This window comes from Simochromis diagramma, unplaced genomic scaffold (genome assembly GCF_900408965.1).
Source record: "Simochromis diagramma unplaced genomic scaffold, fSimDia1.1 OVJJ01000344.1, whole genome shotgun sequence".
In the NCBI taxonomy this organism is placed as follows: Eukaryota; Metazoa; Chordata; class Actinopteri; order Cichliformes; family Cichlidae; genus Simochromis; species Simochromis diagramma.
Window position 1 is genome coordinate 6,647,938 of NW_024387375.1, and position 21,553 is coordinate 6,669,490.

Sequence of the window (21,553 nt, forward strand, 5' to 3'; positions counted from 1 at the left end):
CTATAATTATAGGCTCCCGTGTCAGGTGTTTATTAAATGTTCAATAAGAGGCGGTTAAGATGTCAGGAAATGAATCAGGCGAATTTGTAAGTCAAGTGAGGCAGGCGTTAATAAATCTCTCCCCATTTTTTCCAAACACTTTGGCTTTGGTTAGCCTGTGAGCCGCCTGCATGTTTTCATACATGATGTCCAACTTTGGCCAATGGTATAAAGAAGAAGAATGGGGGGAAAGCAGCATTTAGTGGAGAGCAAGCTATTCAGAAATGGTGTTACACTGTGTCATTAACCTATGTTACATTTTTTTTTCTATTACAATTATTTCCCATCGCAGTTACTTACAGCAACCTTTAAGTTGCGCATGTAACAAAGTGCGACACCTGCTATTTGTTTAAGGCATCAGGACTGAGACTAAGTAGCCAAATATTTATCATCTGTAGCATTAAGGCTGTTGCTAGCTGCACGCACAAACAAACCGCGCGAGTATAATTACATTAAAAATCCATCTTTGTTTTGTGTAATCATCAGGCCATTTGGGGTTGGCTCATGGGTCCGGGGGGACTTAATTTCCTGCAAGAATAACAGAGTCGTTTCAAATCTAAATGAGTAGCCTAAAAAAGGAATATAACTGTGTCCATTTGAAGTGCCTAAATGCGGCAGAACTCGAGTCACTGAGTCTTCTTCTTCTTTTCTTTAAATCTTTATCTGCCCGTTTTAGCTTGTACTGGAAATTACCAGTCCTTTTCCACAAACCCTCCATAACCAAACTATGAATAATGCATCGGATTGGCATGCACGCAGCAGCAGACACCGATGTTCCAGCTAAACGGGCCTGTCACAACCGTGACGTATCAAAAGACCACAGCCACAGGAATGAATTAATAAAGAGCTGTTGCTTTTCATGTTTCACTGGTAATAATAATAATAATAATAATAATAATAATAATAATAATAATAGCCAATTGTTTTGTAAAAAAAAATTGTCGACTCGTTTAAGAAACGTTTGTTAATTTATTATATGACCGAAAAACACTTTTGTTTAGGTGGATCCAAGTTTCACATGTGATGGGGGGAAAAAAGTTAAACAATCTCGTGATTTTTTTAAACTTTTTTTTTTTTTGGTTTGCTTGTTTTTACTTTTGTAGAAACCCGTGCCTCAGGTGAGTTCACTTTCACTGTTTATAAAAACATCAAAATTACATACAGAAAGCACATGATTTTTTTAATACACGGAAATAAAGTAAAATACAAAATGAACAAACCCCACCCCGTCCCACACACAAGGCATTCATGAAGCCACTAAATAATAAAATAATGCATGTGTCTGGTTTATAAACATATTTTACACGTGCCCGTACCGGTTTGAATACAGTCTTCGTGTTGCTGTAATTTCTCTGTTTGTTCACTGCCAAAAAGATGGCATTCATGGCAATACGCCCTCCTTTAAAGCGCTGGAGGAGGGGGGCTGGGAGGGAGGCACAGATCGCCTTGTGAATATGGGCAGCAGATCGGGTTATCCTAACAGAAAGTTCAGCATAGCCTACACATGTTTTACAATCTCACATTTCTGGTGTGTCGCCCGTTTCACCTTTACCAGAGGAGGTCCAAACAAGGTCAGATGGGCCAGACATTCAAGTGAGAGTTGCCCTTTGTCGAGGAGGGGGGGGGGGGGGGGTAGAGAAAGGGAGGGGAGGGAGATGGCTCACGTCACGTCATCCGTGAAGACATACTCATGCACAACACTGCCGAGGCATTTCCAAATTGGACAGGAAACAGAGGAGGGAGAAACACTTCGATTATTGTCTCTCTCTTTTTTGTTTGTTTGTTGTTTGTCAAAGAATTCCCGCTCTGTCCTTACACAGAGAAATTGGTTTGGAAATATAACGAGGCCAGCCTCTATATAGGTTCAAACTGAAATAATAATAATAACATAACAATAATAAAACAGATCAAAACAACTGCAGAATGGTTCGCCTTGTTTGACAAAGTATTAACCGACCCAGCTGCATCCTCCTCCTCCTGCTCCTCGAGGTGTCCCGCCGGCCTCCTCAGCCGTGTGGCTGCAGAGAGAAGGCGGTGGGTATAGCCTTGCTATCCACCCCATCCGCCAATTTTTTATTTTTTTTTTTGTATTTTTAAAATCTTTTTCTGTTTGTTTGTTTGTCTGTTTGTTTTGTTGTTGTTTTTTGGCGTCAAAAACCACGTCTGGGTAGGCTATAACGTCACAGTCCCCTTTTATTTTTCTCATAAATAGCCTATATTTAATAGTCATGTTCGTTGTCCTTCGTTTTAAAAACATAAATAACGTCCACGGATAATTTTTTTTTCTCACTTTGTCCTTGGATTATTTTTTTTCCCGCACACTTTATAAGCGTTAAAGTTCAGTGTCTCTCAGTCGCAAGTTCCGTAGTGCGTCCGCGCCTCGTGTCCTGTAACGTCTCTCTGGGGGAAGGGGAGGTGAGGGAAGTGGAGTGGAGTGGAAGGGGGGAGAGGGAGGAGGGGTCACAGTCCCAACGCGGCCGTGTGCTTTTTGGCCTTCAGTCTTAGGTCGGCGATGCTGGAGTTTTTGCTGGTGTTCTTGGCGGCGGCGGCGGCGGCCACGACGGAGGCGGCGGAGGCTGACTCTGCCGCGAGCGTCGCCAGGGGGAGGCCGAACGGCGGCGCGGGGAACATCATGTAGGGCGCGTGCGCCGCCAGGTGAGAGTGCAGGTGGTGTTGCGCGTGCGCCACGGCGCTGTCCAGCTGTAGCTGCGCCTGCACCTGAAAGGAGAAGGGCGGCACGTTGCAATGACTATCCTACAGGACGGGACGCACGGATGGGGAGAGAAGGGGGAGAACATGCGTTAACTTTGTCTGTAGGCTCATTTTCACTGGTGTGACTGCAGATTTAGTTTCGATTAGGCTGCTTTAAAAAAAAGAAGAAGAAAGTAAGAAAATGTATGGCTGCTCAGTGCAACAGTGAGCAATAATCACTGGCCGTGTCGTTTAGCTCCTGGGGTTTTAGTGGCTACACTGCAACTCTTGTGAGTCAAAGATCAAATTTGTGTTTTTATTTTGCTGGACATCGACTGCATGAAATGCAATCTAAAGCCAAACTTATGTGGCCTTTGGGGAATAAAGTTAACCAGCGGTGCTCAAACTAAAGACTAGACTTCACTGACATGACAGAAGATATAAACTCAGTAACTTAACGGCTTTATCCAGATTCTCTGTATCATGCTATTAGCTACCATATATACAGGTGTTCAAATTAGTAGCCTAAATCAAATATCAGGGATTTCCCTTCACTTATTTAAATGTTAAAATGTTTTAGTACTACTAATAGTAGTTTTGGCCTGCTGGGCCTGTTAATATGTTTGTGTGCTGTGGTTTAATGGTTAAGAAGAAGAAAAAAGACAAATAGCTGGTTTAAAAAATAAATAAATAAATTTGTAAAAAATAAAAGGAATTTTCCAATTAGGCTGTACAGATTCCTCTGTGTTGGCACAGTGTTTTTGTCAGTGTGGTAATAAGAGTTTAGTTACCCCCTACATTGGATCTGGAGTCTCTGCATAGCACTTGGGCAGAGGCTGTGCCAAGACAGCAGTCGGGGGATTGGTCTGGTTTTAAGACTAGACGCTTCAAAGTAACTTGCCTGTTGGAATGGCATCCGTAAAGCCCCCACGTTGACATATGGCGCTACACGACAGGCTTCAAACTGATTCGCTGCTCCAATCAGGACTCCTGCGAAAACACAGATGATAGCCTAATCATGTGAGAAGAATATTCAACGACACAAAGAGTAAAACCGCAGGGCTGAATAACGAGCAGTAAAAGCTGATTGTCTGGAGTAAACTTGCAATAACGTCCAAGATAGACACTCACTTAAAAAATATATAAACAAAAAGAAAACGCCATGATTCTGATGGCGTAATTAACTGGAAATTAAGCCACTAACTAAATAGTAACATAAAGGCTGGCTCGCGTTCGAGTGTGCAGTTGCTTTGCAGTTGAATAAAAGTAAAGTGGAATAGACATAAACATATAGTCGTTTGTGTTGTGTGGGATAAAAGTGTACCTTTATGCAATTGGTTTTCCTGTTTTCTGCATTTGGCTCTTCTGTTCTGGAACCAAACCTGTGGGGACAGAAATTAATTAGAGACCCACTGATTGGCAGCTGCTTGCGAGGCCATGTGTAATTCCTCTCAAAGTGACAACAACCGAAGAAAAACAATATCCCCGAGGAGCAGTGAAATATTAATGGCACAGCTTAACCCCAGATTTTAATTATTACGTTTAGTCTACAACAAGAGAGAGACAGTTTGGGCGGAAGCAGAGAGAAGGGAAACAGTGGAGCAAAAAAAAAGGAAAGTGTAAATCTACTAAAGGGAGATTTAAAATCATATCAGAAATGAAACGCTCTTGTTGGAAATATGCAGGACTATTGGACTATAATAAATAACCTTGTCAGCGCTGGTTTCATCTTTCTATAGATTAGTGTCCCTGAAGAGTTGAATGGTCTCTCGGATATCGAATAGCAGCAATGCTATTATGGTTTTGGACATCAGAGCAAAGCGATCTGAGAGCATCTCCCTCTCCCTCTTTCCGCCTCCCTCTCATTAAATGACCACTGAAATTAATTACCCTTATCTGCAGAAAAATCCATGTCAGAGAATCGCTTAAATGCCTCGCAGTTTTGTCTAATCACCGCCATAACACGCATAACACACACACAGACACACACAAAAAAAAACTCGCTTCAAAGACAGCTCACTTCTCTTTTTCCTCCTGTTGAAATCGACAAGCGTCAATTTCAGAGAAACGCCTTGGAACACAGATTAAACGATTTATTACTATGATAATCTGCTTTGAATCTCTCAGACAAAGCACCGGCTGAATTAGCCCACGATGCAACGCGTCGGCGTGCAGTCCCCCTTTCACGTCAGCAGGCCTATATACACGCACGGCGAAAGCTTGATTGAAATATCATATTGATTTGGCTGTCAGCTGGCTTCATTTATTGATCACAGTTAGATGTCAATCGGAAGTCCTTTTGTGCACGCTTCAGGTATAATTTATTAGCACGATAAAAGCAGGAAAATGCACTGCAGTTATTGATTGAGGCGCAATTTAAAAAATAAAAAACACATCAAAATAAATGTGTGGTCTGTGCATGCAACTGGTAAAAATGTATAATGCCCCAGCAGAGATAAAAGAGAGAGAGAACGAGACAGATAGAGAGTGAGGGTGAGCTGTTCTTGATTTGGGTAGAAAATAATACATAATTTATGCAAATCCCCCGAGCTGTGCCCCTTGTTCGGGACACAATACGCCTTATTGGTGAGATTCCAGTTGAGGCCGGTATAGAGCCCTGCAAAAAGCTGGCTTTAACTTTTTTTTCGGGGGTTGTGGTGGGTTGAGTTTGAGATGGGGGATTTTTTTTTTTAATGGAGGTACCCGTTTTGTTATGCCCCCCACCCCAATCCAGAAGACCGCCATGTTCGTTGTGGAGACAAATACTGTGTCCTCCACGAAATCGGGCCATACGAGTGTGAAAAAAGATGCTGTAAGGTTTTTGAGAAAAACAGATGACAACAAAAAAAAAAATAACAACAAAAACAACAACTGTGTTCTATATGCCCCCCGCCCCTCCCGCGCCTTGCACAGGACCTGTCTGAGCCCCCACCAACCACCCACCGACCCCACAGACTCGGCGAAGCCCTTACTGGGTTTCTGCGCAGATGGCCTGTCCCCGTGAAAAACTACAGCAGCGCTGACAAACAGGGCCATGGTAACATATACACCCAGAAACCGAAGACAAATATTTAGAGGCTTTATTTGTTTCCGCCCGTTTGGACAATAAAGATTCAAAACGTGGTCTCGTGACACGAGCAGCGCCTAATTGAGATAATGAACACGGTAAATAATCCAAACGTGTTGAGGGGGGGGGGGAAAACCCTAATCACAGAGAATAATTGGGAGAGGAAGTTGCATGCTGCTGGTGAACTCTGCCTTCCTTTCTTAAGATCTTAAGATCTCATTTAACTTATTACAACTTCCATAACACTTCTGGGGATCCACTCAACCGTCTCACAAACACAGCATTACGTCAAGAAATGCAGCATTAATACAAGTCAGTCGAGCCACACTTATCGTATTGCATTAAAAGAAAACAACAACCCTCAATCAAACAAAATATTATCACCCTCACACCGTTTACATGCGGGATATCAAGCAAAACAAAAATCAGGGAAGAGTGTAAAATCCTTCTTGTAAAAGGAAAGACCCGTGGAAGTTTTTCCCCCGTTTATTATTATTATTATTATTATTATTATTATTATTATTACAGCAAACATCATCTTACATTTCCATAATGCCGATAGTGGTAATTATAATTGTCATTATAATGAATTTTTAATTATGTTTTAGATCTTAATTTCATGCTTAGACTCAAAATATGGTCAATTTTTCTATCACAGATGTTATCTTATTTTTTTCCTCTATTATTATTATTATTATTATTATTATTATTATTATTATTATTATTATAGTCTCGTTTAACTGACTGTCCCTACCTGTACTCGGGCCTCCGACAGTCCCAGTCGCTGGCTAAGCTCCTCCCGCATGAAGGCGTCCGGGTAGTGGGTTTCGTCGAAGAGCCGCTCCAGCTCATTGAGCTGCTCTAATGTGAAGTTAGTCCGACTTCTCCTCTGTTTGATTTTAGTTTGTGTCTCGTCTTCAATGGGCTTCGAGTCCTCTTTTCTCTCTTTTACATCCGTGGTGCCTGTTGTGCGGACGAGAAAAGAGGGGGACGTCAACATCATGTGGCTGTACTGTGACCTCCAGCCTGCTTATTACTGGACTGCATATTTCTAAGGTGCTTAAAAGTGTTATTTTTTCTTTCTTTCTTTTTTTTTAATGTGCAAAAATGCTTCACTGTCATGTTTAGGCTAGCGCATAATTCAGCTTATAAACAGGTAAAAACACAAGCCACCCACCTGGGTATGCAAACGGAGATTAAAGGGCACCTAACACACACAAAAATCAGCTAGGAATTTAAATAAAGCAATTAAATAAAAGCTTACAACCGCCAAAGAAAAAGAGAAAGAAAGACGTGCCCTCAAATATCACAGAGCTATCAGACCTCGGATGTTTTGTAGAGCTACATAAAGCTCTTTAATTATTAACTGCTTATAAATATGCAACGCTGTGCCCACTGTTGGATGTCTGATACACGCTTGTCGCAGTTCCGCTTTTAACCACGCTGCCCATGACGAACAGATGTCTTTTTTTTCGCAAGCACCCAGCTCTAAGATATCTTGTCCAGTATGTTGTCACATTTTGTCCAGGTTTCAGAAAACACTGTGGGGAAGGCTTGCACGGGACACACGAGCATCTGCTCCACTTTCATTAAAACGTCAAGCAAAATTTTCTCTGAAAATCGTAATCAAATGTAAATATTTCTATTTGGTTCAGCCTTCAGTGTTGGAAGTACGATTTTTTACATCACCGGTTTGTTTACCTGCTAATGTTTTGGTTATGCAATCATAAATATATACATAAAAACGCTAAATTATTGAGGATAGCGGTGATAAATAATTATCCCTTCTGGTGTAAGCCTGTGTTATATTGGTGTGCGGGATCACACGTTAGTGACAGCAGAAATGACAGGACTCGTACTGAATCGCTCGAGTCCACCGATTTGAACGCCAGGTGTGTTTTTACGCCTTCTTTGAGTTCAAACGTTCCCATAGGCCTCACAATATAGCAAGTACAGATGCCCGAGGTCATTGACAATCAATGCTTCTTAAATAAATCTGATCACTCTCAAGGAGGTTAACCTGCAGCGTTACTGAAGACAATCCACATAATTATTTGTACGATCTGTGTATATATATATATATATATATATATATATATATATATATATATATATATATATATATATATATATATAAAAAGCACGATATCGCAAATGCACTAATATTATAGAAACATGGATAGTTTTCCACATGCGGGCCTTACTGTTTGTCACACGTGGGCCTTTTCCTGATGTTCTGTATTTTTTAAATTGAAACTTTTTTAATGCATTATAAAGAGATAATAAGCTATATTTTAATTAGCATTACAGTCTCAGGAGTAGCTATTTTCTTTCTTTCTTTTTTTAATAAGGCAAACAGCTACAGTTACCAAAACCAATCGATAGCCTGCACTTCCAGAAAGCACCAGTTAATAATTTCTCTTCTTACCTCGCTAACTGACTGTCACTAAATCGAGAATCGCTCCACCGGGCTGCTAAAAATCTGCAATATATCCGTGTGGATGACAGTCATGAGCTCAACTCTTTTTCGCAAATAAACATGTGGCTGCACGCTCGCTTGTCTTCTCAGGGCTCGATCACTCCTCTCTCTCTCTCTCTGTCTTTCTCTCCTCTAAGTCCTCTACACATTCCTGCTCGTAAAGACTGTGTACAGAAAACCGTGAAGTCCTACCGTCAATGAGTTTGGGGCTCCCGGCGTCCCTGATTCTTTCCGGGCCGAGCATGTCAGTTTCCCTGCCCGGCGAGAGCGCAACGTTCCGGTTAACGGCGGCCGGCTCCTCTCGGCTCCCCGGCTCCGCAGATAAAGACTCCCTGCTCCCTGCTCGCGTCGACCCGGTCTCCAACACCTCCCTGTAGGTTATCACTTCCTTCTTCTCCTTCACTTTCTGATCGAAAGACTTAGACACGAAAGCGGTGAGCTCTTCCATCACTCCTTCCTCTCCTCTTTAAAAAAATCACACACACCACACTCACTCACTCACACACTCTCCCTTTGCTCCACGACAGCTTAAGACATCAGTGGTGCGGCTCTTTTTAAAGTCGACCCCTTGAAAATGATACAAGGTGATGCAGCCAAACTCTGGACAAAAGGTAAAAAATATATGAAGATATATCTTCTCAGCCAATTCCTCCTCCTTTGGTAGCGGAGTTGGGAACCTGCTGGTGATCCTCTATTGAAGTCACAGTATTTATACTTTGCGGCGCCTTGCCCCCTTGATCCGTGCAAATTACCTCCCCTCAGGATGCCGGGATGAGCCCCCCCCTCACGCCCCCCACCTCCTACCCCTTCACTGATACTGGAGCGAGAGAGAGAGAGAGAGAGAGAGAGAGAAGCGGAGTAAAAACATTAAGCAGCACCACCGCTATTGGCCATTAATCCGAGATTGACAAGAAGGACTAATTAATTTAATTAAGCGCTCATTCGCTGCTATTGTCCTGAGTTAGTTTTTTAAACACCCGGGAGATGGTCACGGATCTCTCGCTCTCTCTCCCGTCTCTCTCGCTCTCTCTCTCTCTCTTTCTGCAGGGGTGTGGCTTAAAAAAATCAGAAAATGACAAGAGAGAGGGAAGCACATGGATGAGGAGTCCTTCCTCGCTATATCTCTGTGATCTGCGGAAGGGGAAAAATAATAACAAAAAAGACGCAACGCTGACACGGAGAGAGAAAGCGGTGAAAGCTGGGACCAGCTGGGATGCCGAGAGGTGCAGCACCAACTTATACACGGAGCTTCAAATCAAGTTCAAGTGAACACATTTGGCTTTAACCCACAGTTGTACATAGTTCGCTTCAGGCCTGCTCTATTTATTTATTTAATTGCGCTTTTAATTTGAAAGTGGATTTTCACGGTTTAAAAATAATAATAAAATTGGATAAAAATATTGTATGGTAAAGTATTATTATTATTATTATTATTATTATTATTATTATCGGATGTTTTTTTGGACAACTTAATCAATATTTTTTTAGACCACCCCGTTTGTGTCTCTGATCACTAATTGTTGTGTTTTGCAACGTCATCATTAGATACGCCACATGGCTTCATATTAATCCTCAGTGGGGTTTTTAAGTCATTAGGATGTTTAAGCAGCTAAACGTTTAATTATAGTGCCTCTTGCGATGCGTTGCCATTGGGCTCACTAATTAACGCTTTCAACTCGTTTTTTTTCTCCCCCTCCAGCTGAAACGATTATTTGCAAAAAATAAAAAAATAAACAATGGTTCACTTGCGTGTTCAGGTAGGTATATAGCGAGTGCAGCGAAGAGATGGCAATTAAGCCAGAAGAGGAGGGGACGTGTAGCCAGAGAAGAAACTGGATATAGCGGGATTTAAAAAAAAAAAGTCGAAATGAATTTGATGTAAAATTAAGCACGTTTATTGATAATCTATAAAAAGCCTCATTTCCACACAAGGCCTCTTTACAGTTCTCCTCATTAAATATTAATGAAGTTTCTGCTTAAACCTTAGGCATTAATTACTATTATTTCTACTGCATCAGAAAGCGGGAGGATTCCTCCTGTAGCGTTGAGTTGCCTCCTGTGTCTATTTGCACTGAAACTGCCCCATTTAATGCTCTCTTATCTGCCATTCCTGTGCACATTAGCAATGTATCAGTCGACATAATGTTGTCCTTTCTTCTGTTTTTAAATGTCAGGAAGCAGTTATTCACTTAATGTTGTTTGGATCCTCTGCCTGGCCTTGTTTGTGAAAAAGATTAATATCTGAGAAGATGATCTCATGCAAATAATCACTGACACACATCCACTCGTTTATTTGGGCGCATTGTGAGTGAGTATTTTGTCCGATTAAAACGAAATAGAAGTAGCTCGTGCTGTTGGCAGACATACACTTGCAATACATTTGTAGTCATCATTTTTCATCGACTGGATGCTATTTTAAAAACTGCACAGAAAATACACCATAAAGAGAAAAAAAATACAAATGAAGCTTACTGTATATGTTAGTCCCTCATTAAAATACTACATTAAATTAATCTCCATTTAGAAATGCTCGTTTTTAAAGAGCTTTTACCATCCCCCAAATCGTCATAATAGTCATGCTATTATGGAAATGTAATTGTCTAACTTTATCTCGTTTAATTAAGGCGATTCAAGCGACTTTGTTTATGTAGTAGTGTTATACAAAAACACTTTAAAACTGTTTAACACAATACCTAACGTTTCAGCAACAACAACAACGACAAACTATGTATGCCGAATTATTAAATAAGTGTTGTTTTAGGTAAATGAAACATAATAGAGGCAAAATCCGTAAATCTATGGTAAAAAAGGGGGTCCTTCGATCGATTGCTCTGTGTTTGATTCTAGTTCCTTGATCGATGCTTTCCGGTTTGACAAGCAGAGTCTCCCAAACAGTGCATGGCTGTTGTTGAGAGGCAGTGCCATTTAAAGGTGAGAAGCGGGACTCTCCTTTTAATTTTTATAGGAATACACTTATTTTTAATATAAGACATATTAGTAGATGTGATACGTTTACTATTGCACATCCGGGACCTTTATTTAGAACAAGAACCGCGGTCCCAAGCTGGTTAAGTTAGCACCGTTAGCTTAGTAGCTAGCCTCTGCACAAAAACAAACATTCATTAGCTGCTTGCGGCAACGGTACTTTACCTTTTAGCAGTCGGTGGTGATTTAATAAGTTAAATACTACTGTATGTAGGTGGCTGTGTTTTAATAGTCGTTAAATGAGCTTATGGTACAGTGGTCAGAGTAGTAAAAACGTTGTGTTTTATACACGTGAAGAAGTAAATAAATAGGTCGGTTCCCACTGATATTCCAGCAAACTGTCTCGAAGGGTTGTCTGAGAGATGTCAAAAGGAGCAACCCCACTCTTGTGTATGTTTTGCCAGCTGACTGACCGCCAGCATGGGTAGGCGCTCGTCCGACAGTGATGATGACAGCCGAAGCAAGAGAAAGAAGAAACAGCGTCGCCGCTCTTCTTCCTCTTCTTCTTCTTCGTCCTCTTCCTCTGGCAGCAGAGTGAGAAGTAGCCGCAGTCGGAGGTCCAGTCGCCGCCGGAGCCGCTCTCGCTCCAGAGACAGGAGGTTAGGCTTCATCGTGAAATTTTCCTTCTTACATCTGTGCAGAGTGCGGCAATCTGTTCGGCTGGAGTGTGCTTAACCAACGACTGTTTTGCATTTAAAGCTTCTGAAAGGTTAAAAGCCAGATGCATTCAGAAATTGAGCATTTCATTGGAGGTGCTGAATCTAATTAAAATGTGACACATTTTAAACACAAGTATTTTGGTTTGTACAAAATATATTTATTGCATAACTAAAATCCAGGAGGTCATTCAGGATTCTCAGTTTAGAAGATTTCATCATGTACATTAAAATACACAGCATTTCAAATGCACACAAATGACCATCCACTTGTAAACTAGTAATAAAACGTCTGCAATCACGCCCTGTATTTTGGCCAATATATTTGAATATAAGGTATAAACCTATACTGTTTTAGAGTTATTGAAAAGGGGAATGTATTCCACAGACTTCACATGAAAGAGCTGCTGGTTGCTTCGTTATGACTAACTCTGCAACACGTGCTGTAGACTGGCTGCATTCAACCCTAGTATATCTTTTTCCTGGATTAAAGTTGTATGTATTGTCTATGGGACAACAATTGCACTGATGCTGACGTGTCTCTGAGGGATCACTTTTGGCCACTATCACCAGTTGATATGCTGCTTGGGTTCCACTTGGATTTTAGTGGTATTATGCTTCCCAGCAGTCAGTCTTTTCTTGAAAAATTCGATAAAGCAGAGGCTGAAAACACTGATGTATACTTCTTCTATATTTCTTGTGCTCTGTAGTTAAGTTACCACATTCTTCTGTATACATATATTATCTGTATAGCTTGGATAACTTAAAAAACAAACCACATAAACATTGTATGCAGATTTTTCTTTTTCCATTCACACATTTTGACTTATTGTAGTTGGAAAAGAGCAGGTTTTCATAACTGTGACTCTTTTGTATTCAAGCATTTCAGTAAAACATGAAAGTATGACAGCCACTGGACATACATGGTACCGGCATCCTGAAACAGGAGCAGCTAAACTAATTATATATATTTTCTCGAATTTGATCGTTTTATCTTTGGTTGTCATCCCATCAAAATGTGTCTGGAATCATGAGAATTTCAGGAATTTGCATTTCAGACAGCCAAGTAGAGGAATGTATTTGCATACCAGCTGATACATGAAAAAATGGTGGACATTATTTTGTTTTGACTTCAAAATGTTCTCTAGTTTTTGTGGCAAAATGGAGAACGTCATGATATCGGATTATATCATATTCAGAGTTTTTCCTCAACAGACAGAAGCTTAGGTAATGAAGCTAGATAGAACAACAGATTAAGAGATGTTTGTCTGGCCAGCATGCTAGCTTCTAAACGTTTCACAATAAATGTTCTGATTTTAAAAGTACAGATGTTTAGCATAGGCTTTTTACAACATAGCTCATTTAAGAGTATACCTATTTTCTAGTAAATGAGTTATGAAGTTCCTAGATTGGAAAATTATGTCTTCGGTAATGATTCCGTGTGGACAGCGAAGGGTTGTCATACTTCCATCCATCCATTCGCTTCCGCTTATCCTTTTTCAGGGTCGCGGGGGGGCGCTGGAGCCTATCCCAGCTGTCATAGGGCGAGAGGCAGGGTACACCCTGGACAGGTCGCCAGTCTGTTGCAGGGCCAACACACACAGGGACAGACAACCATTCGCACTCACATTCACACCTAGTGACAATTTGGATTATCCAATTAACCTATCCCCAAGCTGCATGTCTTTGGACGGTGGGAGGAAGCCGGGGTACCCGGAGGGAACCCACGCAAACACGGGGAGAACATGCAAACTCCACACAGAAAGACCCCAGCCTGATGTTGGAATTGAACTCAGGACCTTCTTGCTGTGCGGCAACAGTGCTAACCACCGTGCCACCGTGCTGCGGGTTGTCATACTTCTCCCAGTAAATGCCAGAATTAGGACACTTTGTTTATAAAATCTAACAAGAAAATTTTGAATCAATGTGCAGTGGTAATAATTTGTCCAGGAAAGGATGTCAGTAAGAATTTAAACAAGCACTTTTGCGTCTGTAAAAATAGGTGTGGAAGGCAAACAGCTTTGCAGAGAGGTTAGTTTCTTATTCTTCAATAGAAATCTAGGATAGATGTTTGTTTTTGGTGGGCTTATTTCATGTCAACCCTCCTCTTGATAATGTGAAGGCTTAAATATAAAAGGTTGTGACATAACATCAATTTTATCATTTTATTCTGATCTTCGTAAAGTAAAACACTTCAGTGTTTAGCTGTTGCTGAGGAATGAGGAGGTTCAGTAATAATCAACCTTCTTTGCAAGTAGCTACTGACTGGACCTGACCTCCATCCATCCAACCGTCTATCCACAGCTGCCACTGGGTGTATGTGGCTGTTCAGACAAGGCCAGTTGATGGTAATTATTTATGAGGCTTGGTCAAGGTCCATTACTGCTGATGGGAAGTCATTGGCCGCCTGCACAGGGTGGGGTGGGGTGGGCAGTGTAAACCCTGGGATCACAGTCCTTCATCTATTAACTGCTTGTGTGTTTTGAACAATTGACTAAGACCTTCTGTATTTCTGTCTCTGTGTGTGTGTGTTGGATCTACTTGCTTTAAATAGGTTCATGAAAGCGACCACACGTTTTGTAGCACTGTCAACCTGAGTAATGTAAAGTGACCTTACATGAGGTAAAACAGAAGAGGGCTTATGTTCTGGCTGGGTGACATCATAACCACATAATTAACATGTATATGTAAGGAAAGTAATTGTATCCCTGGCCGTGGTTAAGTTACAATACGGGAGTGAGATGGAAAAGTGTGTGTGAATAAACGCAAAATCCAAAGTTGTGAGGTGTTATTTGCGTTCACGTTAAAGACTTCTGTGTTGGCCATTGCTTCCCTCTTGCATGTGTTCTACCCATTATGTTTTATTACGTGCACACAGGCTTTTGTGAAAATGTGTGAGCTTTCCCCTCCTTCCAAATAATCCCATCTCACTACTGTGTGCTTCTTCTGTGCAGTGTGTGAAGTGGTTGTGCAGGGCTGTGGAAGTTATTTCATAAGGCCCCGCTCTTGGGATCCAGCCTTTAGAATACTAATAGATCTTTGCTGGGTTTCTCTAAGTGGTACAAATCTGGTTTGATAGTTCAGCCTCTGTGTTATTTGTATTGCTTGCCTTTTTCTTCTCTCCTTCTCTATCTAGCAGAGCTCCCACAGGACTGAGAGAGGGATTTTTTGTGGGGGGGGGGGGCATGTGTATTAAAGATTTGGTTATTTTTGGTTCTGGTGAAACAAAAGAAGATGTTTTAAATAATGAATATTGCACAAAGTGTTTGCAGTATCGGGCGCGGGGCTGTTTCAGCATTTACATTCACTCCCATAAATGACTCCTGCTACATGATATCAATAGGAACTCAGTGTGAGCGGTGTTTGGAAAATAGACGCTGCACACGCTGCTGTAGCCACATTAAAGAGCAGCAGAGAACTAAAGGGCCCCTGTGGAGGAACTGTAAGGCATCCTGCATGGCTCTGCAGCTCTGGGCCTTGGACCAGAGCATTCACTAATGCACACTAGCTGCTTGTGATTCTGATAACAAGCTAAGTTTTCCGGATCTTGTGGGTATGTTTTCTCTTAAACATAACAGCAAAATAAAGTAGTGACACGATATCCACTTTTTTAGAAGAGGGAAGAATTTTAGATGGTGCTTTCTGAGTTTTTGTCCACTGGGAAAATGAACACAGAAAAATGTGCTTGACGTAGTGGAGCATTAGGGTGAAGTGAGGAGAGACTTTTTACGGGAATGGTAAGACTTTGATTTTTGTGGAAAGTAAACTGTGAGAAACTAAACAATACAGCTGAATGACTCCCCCCCCCCTCCCCTCTATTAACCACCCTAAGCATTCAGGACAAATTTGTGCAGTTTTTTTTAAACTCCAGAACAATGATTAGTTGTATAATCATACTCCTGTATGATTGATCTGTTTTTAAAGATTCTATAATAAGATTAAATGTATGTGTGTATTTTTTTTTCCTGTCCCAGGAGGAGAAGACGTTCCAGCAGCAGTTCGTCTCACAGTTCATCTCGCAGGAGGAGGAGTCGAAGCGCAGAGAGAGACAAAGGGAGGAGCCACCGTTCACACAGGTCACGCAGCCGGGACAGAAGGTAGCACCATCGTGGACATTATTCATTCTGCTCATTCTGCTTAATCCCTCAAACTGCTGTATTATTTCCAGTCACTTGAAGTTTCCTAGCAGGATTTTAAAGTCAGATTGTCTAAGTTTTAGTCACGCTTGGAGAAAAGGAGTGAGAGAGACGGTACCCACATCATTTTAAAAGTTGGTTTGGGGGTGGGGGGGAAGCTTGGAAAGGTTAAGGGTGTTTGTATTACAAATCAGTGCAAGGAATGCCATTGCAGATTTTTCTTATTACAGAAAAATACATTTTTTTGAAAGTTTATTGTAGTCTAAACAACACATCATTTCGTATTTATGTCTTATGTCATCAGATGGAAGCACATGGAAACTTATGTTTTAGGTCTGAATTACTGTATTGCGTGTGCATCTAGTTGTGTCTCCGTTTGCTCCGACTATCCGTCTTACTGCATGAGTATTAATGAGACTGTGACACGCAGAGACAGCAGGTCACATGCAGCACCACTCCAGTCTGCCTGCCAAACCCTTTTCTGGAAGCACCTCTCCTTTCACTCATTAGCACCATTAAACCGTCATTAGTGGTACATACTTTGTTGAATTATGATTATTAATGTTGTTGCTCCTTTAAAAAAAAAAAAGTTATTCTCGTGACAAATGTGTACACGGCTGCACCACACTATGCACACACTCACAGTCCCGTGTCCTTTTCAGAAACATAAAGAGAAAGTCTCTGTGTGGTGGTCCATGTCATTAGCATAGCTAATCTGGTGCTAATGAACCAGTAAACTGTGCTGTTTTTAAATCCCTTTCTCACACACACACACACACACACAAATGCATAAATACATGCACAGACGCACATTTGAAGAAAAGGTTGTCATAATATATGCGCAAGCAAGGCCCTTTGTTTACTTGTGTATGGCTGCGGGGGAGAGCATAGATCATTTTAATCACAAAGGAAAAAGTGTTTTAATATCTTGATTACAGAGGTGTCAGGATGAAGGGATGATGCAACAGGGATGTTCTGACACGTGTGGTTGATTGCGCCATGAAAAGGCACCACACTTCAACTCTCCGATGTAATGCTCACAGGCTTTTGGAATAAGCGAATTTCGGTGTTTGACTGCGCGCTGAGGCCATTTATTGGGAGAATTCAGCCAAACATTTTTCACACATTCTCTCGCTGCTCTCTGCGGTACAGTGGCAGTCACTCACAGCACCACTGGTGATTAAAACATCAGTTGAAAATGGTGTGGTGCGAGATGAAAGGTGGAAGGGATTTGGGAGATTTAGAACTACAGTCGATGACATCGGTGTTTACAAACGCTGCAGTGTGATTAGGAGGGTTGCGTTGTGTAATCGGCTTAGCGGTAAGCGAGGAGCAGGTGGGCTGGGCCGGGCTGGTGTTGGTGGGAGTGCGTGGTGGGGCGTTATGAGGTTGAGGCGGTGTTGGAGGTGGGGATGTGCAAAATGATGGCAATGATGATTAAATTTATGCAGTTAAGTGATGGCAGCTACAATTTGTGTCTGCAGAAGTTGACACGGGCACATGTGCTCCTGTGTTAGCGTTCGAAGAATCCAGTGGCAGTTTTCTTGTGTAATAAATGGGACAAGTGCAGAAGTGATGAAATGATTGATTGGCAAAAAATAGTAATTTTATTTTTTTGTTTTAAATCTTTTATCAACCACACAATTTAAGAATGAATCTGGAGCATAATATTTAATTTAATTGACAGCGAAGCTAAATGGTTGTTGAGCAGTTGTGGAGAAATTATATGACTATTCTTCCGTCTGTATTTATCAGAAGTGCTGCATCTGCGCTGTGCATGACTTTGGTGGGACACTGCATATTTTACAGCAGCTGGGGGTTGTGAAATGAAAGCAGGTTGATGTGTGCACAGGTGCCCTGACTGCTATTAGTCAGTGCTGTGTGTGTGTGTGTGTGTGTGCATCGGGATGAGGCTGCCTGAGCTCCCTGAGAGGCTGGCTGATGGATCAGAGGAGGATTGCATGGACAGGAGCTCATGATTGATACGCAGATAGGATATGAGGTGCTGCCTGCCAACCCCCCACCCTGGCCACACCAACCTGGCACCTCCTTCAGCATGTGAAGCAGAGGAGTAAGAAGATACAGAGAGCACTGACTGGAGGAGAAGATGGAGAGAGGGGTTCAGAAGTTAGAAGGGAATGAAAAAGTGTGGAGAGAATAGGCTGAGTTTCTCCAGGCGAGGGATAGAGCAGAGAAGATCCTAAAACAGGGGGAGGAATAAAGTGGAAAGACAAAAGTGAGCCCCAGTGTAGAGAAGAGAGGGATATTATTCAGAAGAAATAAGAATAATAATGTCTGCATTGGAATATTGCTGGGGAGAAGATTAGGACCATAGTGGGCCATCGTGGGTTGAAGTGAAGGAATTTTATTACCTCCTTTTCAATCCCCTTTGTATAAATAAAAAATAAAGAGATACATGAAATAAGAATAACGCTCTATCATGTGTTTACATCTATCGTTGCTTCCTTCTCCTCTCCTCTCTTTTACACTCTTTTTTTTTTTTTTTTTTCCTGCCCTCAATCAGAGAAGGGCCAGGTCCCCCAGAGGCAGTCAATCTAGCCCTGAAATGTAAAACAGACAAGAGGAGCAGATTACCTATTTGCCATTAATGTTTATTCTCTTTGATGTGAGCAGGCATATCAGGCTCTGTGGGTGTGTGTCGTGCCTTCCTGTGAGCACGCTGTCAAGTGAACATGTGTGAGGCTGATTGAGAGAATGCATGTATGTGCAGATTTGCGTGAATATGAGGGGGAGTGTCACGGCCTAGTCCACTGGGGGAGAGCAGAGTGGAGCATGGCAGCAGCAGAGTAGAGTGATCTGATGCATACCCAGTCCAACAAAGGCGACACGGCCTATCATCACAGTCGGATCACAGGAACGTCTTTAGGTGAGCTCAACGGAGCATCGGTGTGGTCTGCTTTCATGGGCGGCCACAGCAGGGGTTAAATGTGTGTGGCGCAGTCAGTCATTCTGTCAGCCTTTCATTGACAACAGTTAGCTTTAGAGGGCCGTTGGAAGATGAGGAGGAATGTCTCATGCGTCAAATCCACCACTTGACCCATCAAAAGGAAGCTGAGCATTTCGGGTAATGTTAGCTATTCACACGTAGGTGAGCATATACTGGAGGGCACATGGTAATGCTTACATTTTCCCCATTAATATTTCAGGGTGTGTTGAGCTAGCAATGCAGAGTGCTAGCGTCAGGGTTTAGCCCTGCTAGCACAGAGTGACTTCATCACTGCTGTCATAATTATATGGTGAGTGAGACCTCTAATTAGCAGTCATTTTCCTAGTAGTAGCGAGATATAAACACACCATCTAAAGTGCTATGCTACGCTGACCAGAGTTAGGATTGTCTCAGACTCTCACACATGTCAAGATGAGTTCCAAACCGGTGCTTGCTTAAAGAAGGAAAATGACTCCAAATCTAAAGTCTATCCATTTTTTTCCAGCTTATTCAGTTCAGGGCAGTCATGAGGGGTGGAGCTTAACCTAGCTCTTATAGGGCACAGTTTGCCAGTCTGTTGAAATCATTCATACTCACTTTCACACCTGTGGCCAGTTTGGAATGACTAATAAACTGAACATGCATATCTTTGGCAGCACAGGGGTGCAATGGTTGCAACGGTCACTTCACAGCAAGAAGGTTCCTGCTTTGAACCCCATCTAGATCCTTTCATGTGAGAGGTGCATGTTCTCCTGTGCCTATGTGGTTTCTTGGCTGGTACTTCAGCTTCCTTTCACACTCTAAAGACCTGCACGTTAAATTAGTCATGCTTGTGAAATAATAAAAGAACTGAAAGTTTATAGAATAACTGAATGCATTGTTAAATGCACCTTGTAGTATAAAGTGCTTCGATTGGTCAGTAAAACTAGATTGGAGCACCTTAGAGGTGTAGGTGGATTTTAATCTCCACCACCTTTGGATAGTATTTCAGCTATTAGTAAATGAATAAGTGCATTTTAAACTTGCCGAAGATGGAAATAATAATCAGTAATTGTACAGAGTTTGTTTTCATATCTTTGGGTTGTATTGATTTTTTTTAAAGTAAGCCTCGAGTGTTCCTGTTAAAAGGAGTACTCAGAAAGAAACTGAACTACTTTTGCATGTCCAGGCTCGGTTGCAACAGCAAAAGCTTTTCATTTTGGAGCAATAAGAATGTGGATCGATAATGAAACGGGTTAAAATATCAAAACGCTGAACTATTCAGGTCTGTAGTAGACGAGATTCAGAAGTCAAATCGATGGCTACACTCAGATTAATTTAAGATTGTGGGAGTATTAGATTGATGATTTCCAAATGGCTTTCTTTGTGTTTGTAAATATTACAGACAGCGGTACGATTGGAACCTCATTGTGGGACTTCTCCAGCAAGACTGGAAGAACTAGGTTATTTGGATGTTACAGACCATAACATGAGCTCTGTTTTCTGCACAGGAGATCACAGAAGCACTCCAGGCGTGTGCACGTGTACGTGCAAAGGTTGAGCGATGGCCTGGTATTTATTTCACTCAGCAATTTTCTCCCGTATAAGATGAGGTGTCGTACATCTGCTAGATAGCTTTTTCTGCCTTGCACTGACACGGAGTGTGTACAAGGTCATCCAGGCAGCTTGGAACAGGGAGCGCCGAGGTGAGGAGCGGAAGGGAGGAGTGGATGGTGGGGCAGCTGAGTGCAAGTAGACAGAAGAGGGAGGAGGAAAATCAGCAACTTTATTGTGGGGAAGCTGAAGTGAAGCCTCGCAGCTTTCATTGCACCTGGATCAGCAATTCCCCTGTCAGGTGGCGGGGTGGGAATTTTTCTCTGCGTTTTTCTCCGACATATATTTTTATTTGCACAGTTTAGAGTGTGTCTGTGAGCGAGAAGTAGCAGGTGGTTTTGGATGTCGCTAGCTTCATGAGGGAAACAACCCCGAGTGTGTTTCGAGGAAATGACATGTGAAATCTGATTTCCTCAAAAACACACTGACATTTTGCTTTTATAAGTTGGCCATAAGGGGTAAATTGTGCGGCTGATGGATACAAAATAAAATGAGGAAGACTGCTAACAATCCTTACATCCTTTTTCTTCTTCAAGGTACAGAATCTCACTTGTGTTCTCCCAATGTTGTAGTGGGTCTTATACTGGAATTTAAGAGCAGGCTTCTGGCTGTTTTTTCCATCCGTCTGTCTGTTATCCCATAGACTCTCAACAGCTTTTCTTCTCCCCTTTCCTCAGGATGACATTTAGCCCTTTTTTCCTTCTTCCCCTATTACCGGACTTGCAAAGTGTTGATTTAAACTGAAAGATGACCTGGTTTAGTTCAGCTACGTCTTCTCTACTCCATAAAAATCAACATGCGTCATGAGATCTGAACGCGTTTGTTGTTGTGTTTCTCTCTTTTCCCCCCTCTCTCTGTCTTACTCTCTTTCTGTGTTGTCTTTTTTATTTATCTGCTGTAAAGGCCAGTCAAGCGCTGCTCGGCTTTGTTGTCAGAAACCTTTATTTACCAAAGGGAGGA

General features: G+C 41.8%; 2 protein-coding genes across 5 annotated transcripts in view; one reads left to right on the plus strand and one right to left on the minus strand.

The window, feature by feature from the left end:
• Positions 1–2,176: 2,176 nt before the first annotated feature.
• shox2 (short stature homeobox 2) lies at positions 2,177–8,984 on the minus strand. 2 transcript variants are annotated; one of them, XM_040009528.1, is made up of 5 exons: positions 8,469–8,984; positions 6,552–6,760; positions 4,055–4,112; positions 3,632–3,720; positions 2,177–2,793 (listed from the first exon to the last, which is right to left on the minus strand). In XM_040009528.1, exons 1-5 carry the CDS (start codon positions 8,722–8,724, stop codon positions 2,500–2,502), a joined length of 906 nt encoding a protein of 301 aa, XP_039865462.1. In that variant the 5' UTR covers positions 8,725–8,984; the 3' UTR covers positions 2,177–2,499. The 2 variants fall into 2 exon arrangements, with proteins under 2 accessions (XP_039865462.1, XP_039865463.1); XM_040009529.1 differs by having other exon boundaries at positions 2,177–2,757; positions 8,469–8,983.
• Positions 8,985–9,396: 412 nt separating this feature from the next.
• rsrc1 (arginine/serine-rich coiled-coil 1) overlaps positions 9,397–21,553 on the plus strand; it is a 121,881-nt gene continuing 109,724 nt past the window's right edge. The window contains exons 1-3 of one of the 3 annotated variants that reach the window (XM_040009495.1): positions 9,397–9,499; positions 11,666–11,860; positions 15,892–16,014. In XM_040009495.1, the coding sequence (XP_039865429.1) occupies positions 11,682–11,860; positions 15,892–16,014 (302 nt within the window). In that variant the 5' untranslated portion in view covers positions 9,397–9,499; positions 11,666–11,681. Of the gene's footprint in view, positions 9,500–11,097; positions 11,208–11,268; positions 11,573–11,665; positions 11,861–15,891; positions 16,015–21,553 lie in introns of those variants that run through there. The other 2 variants (XM_040009493.1, XM_040009494.1) reach the window with 2 other exon arrangements.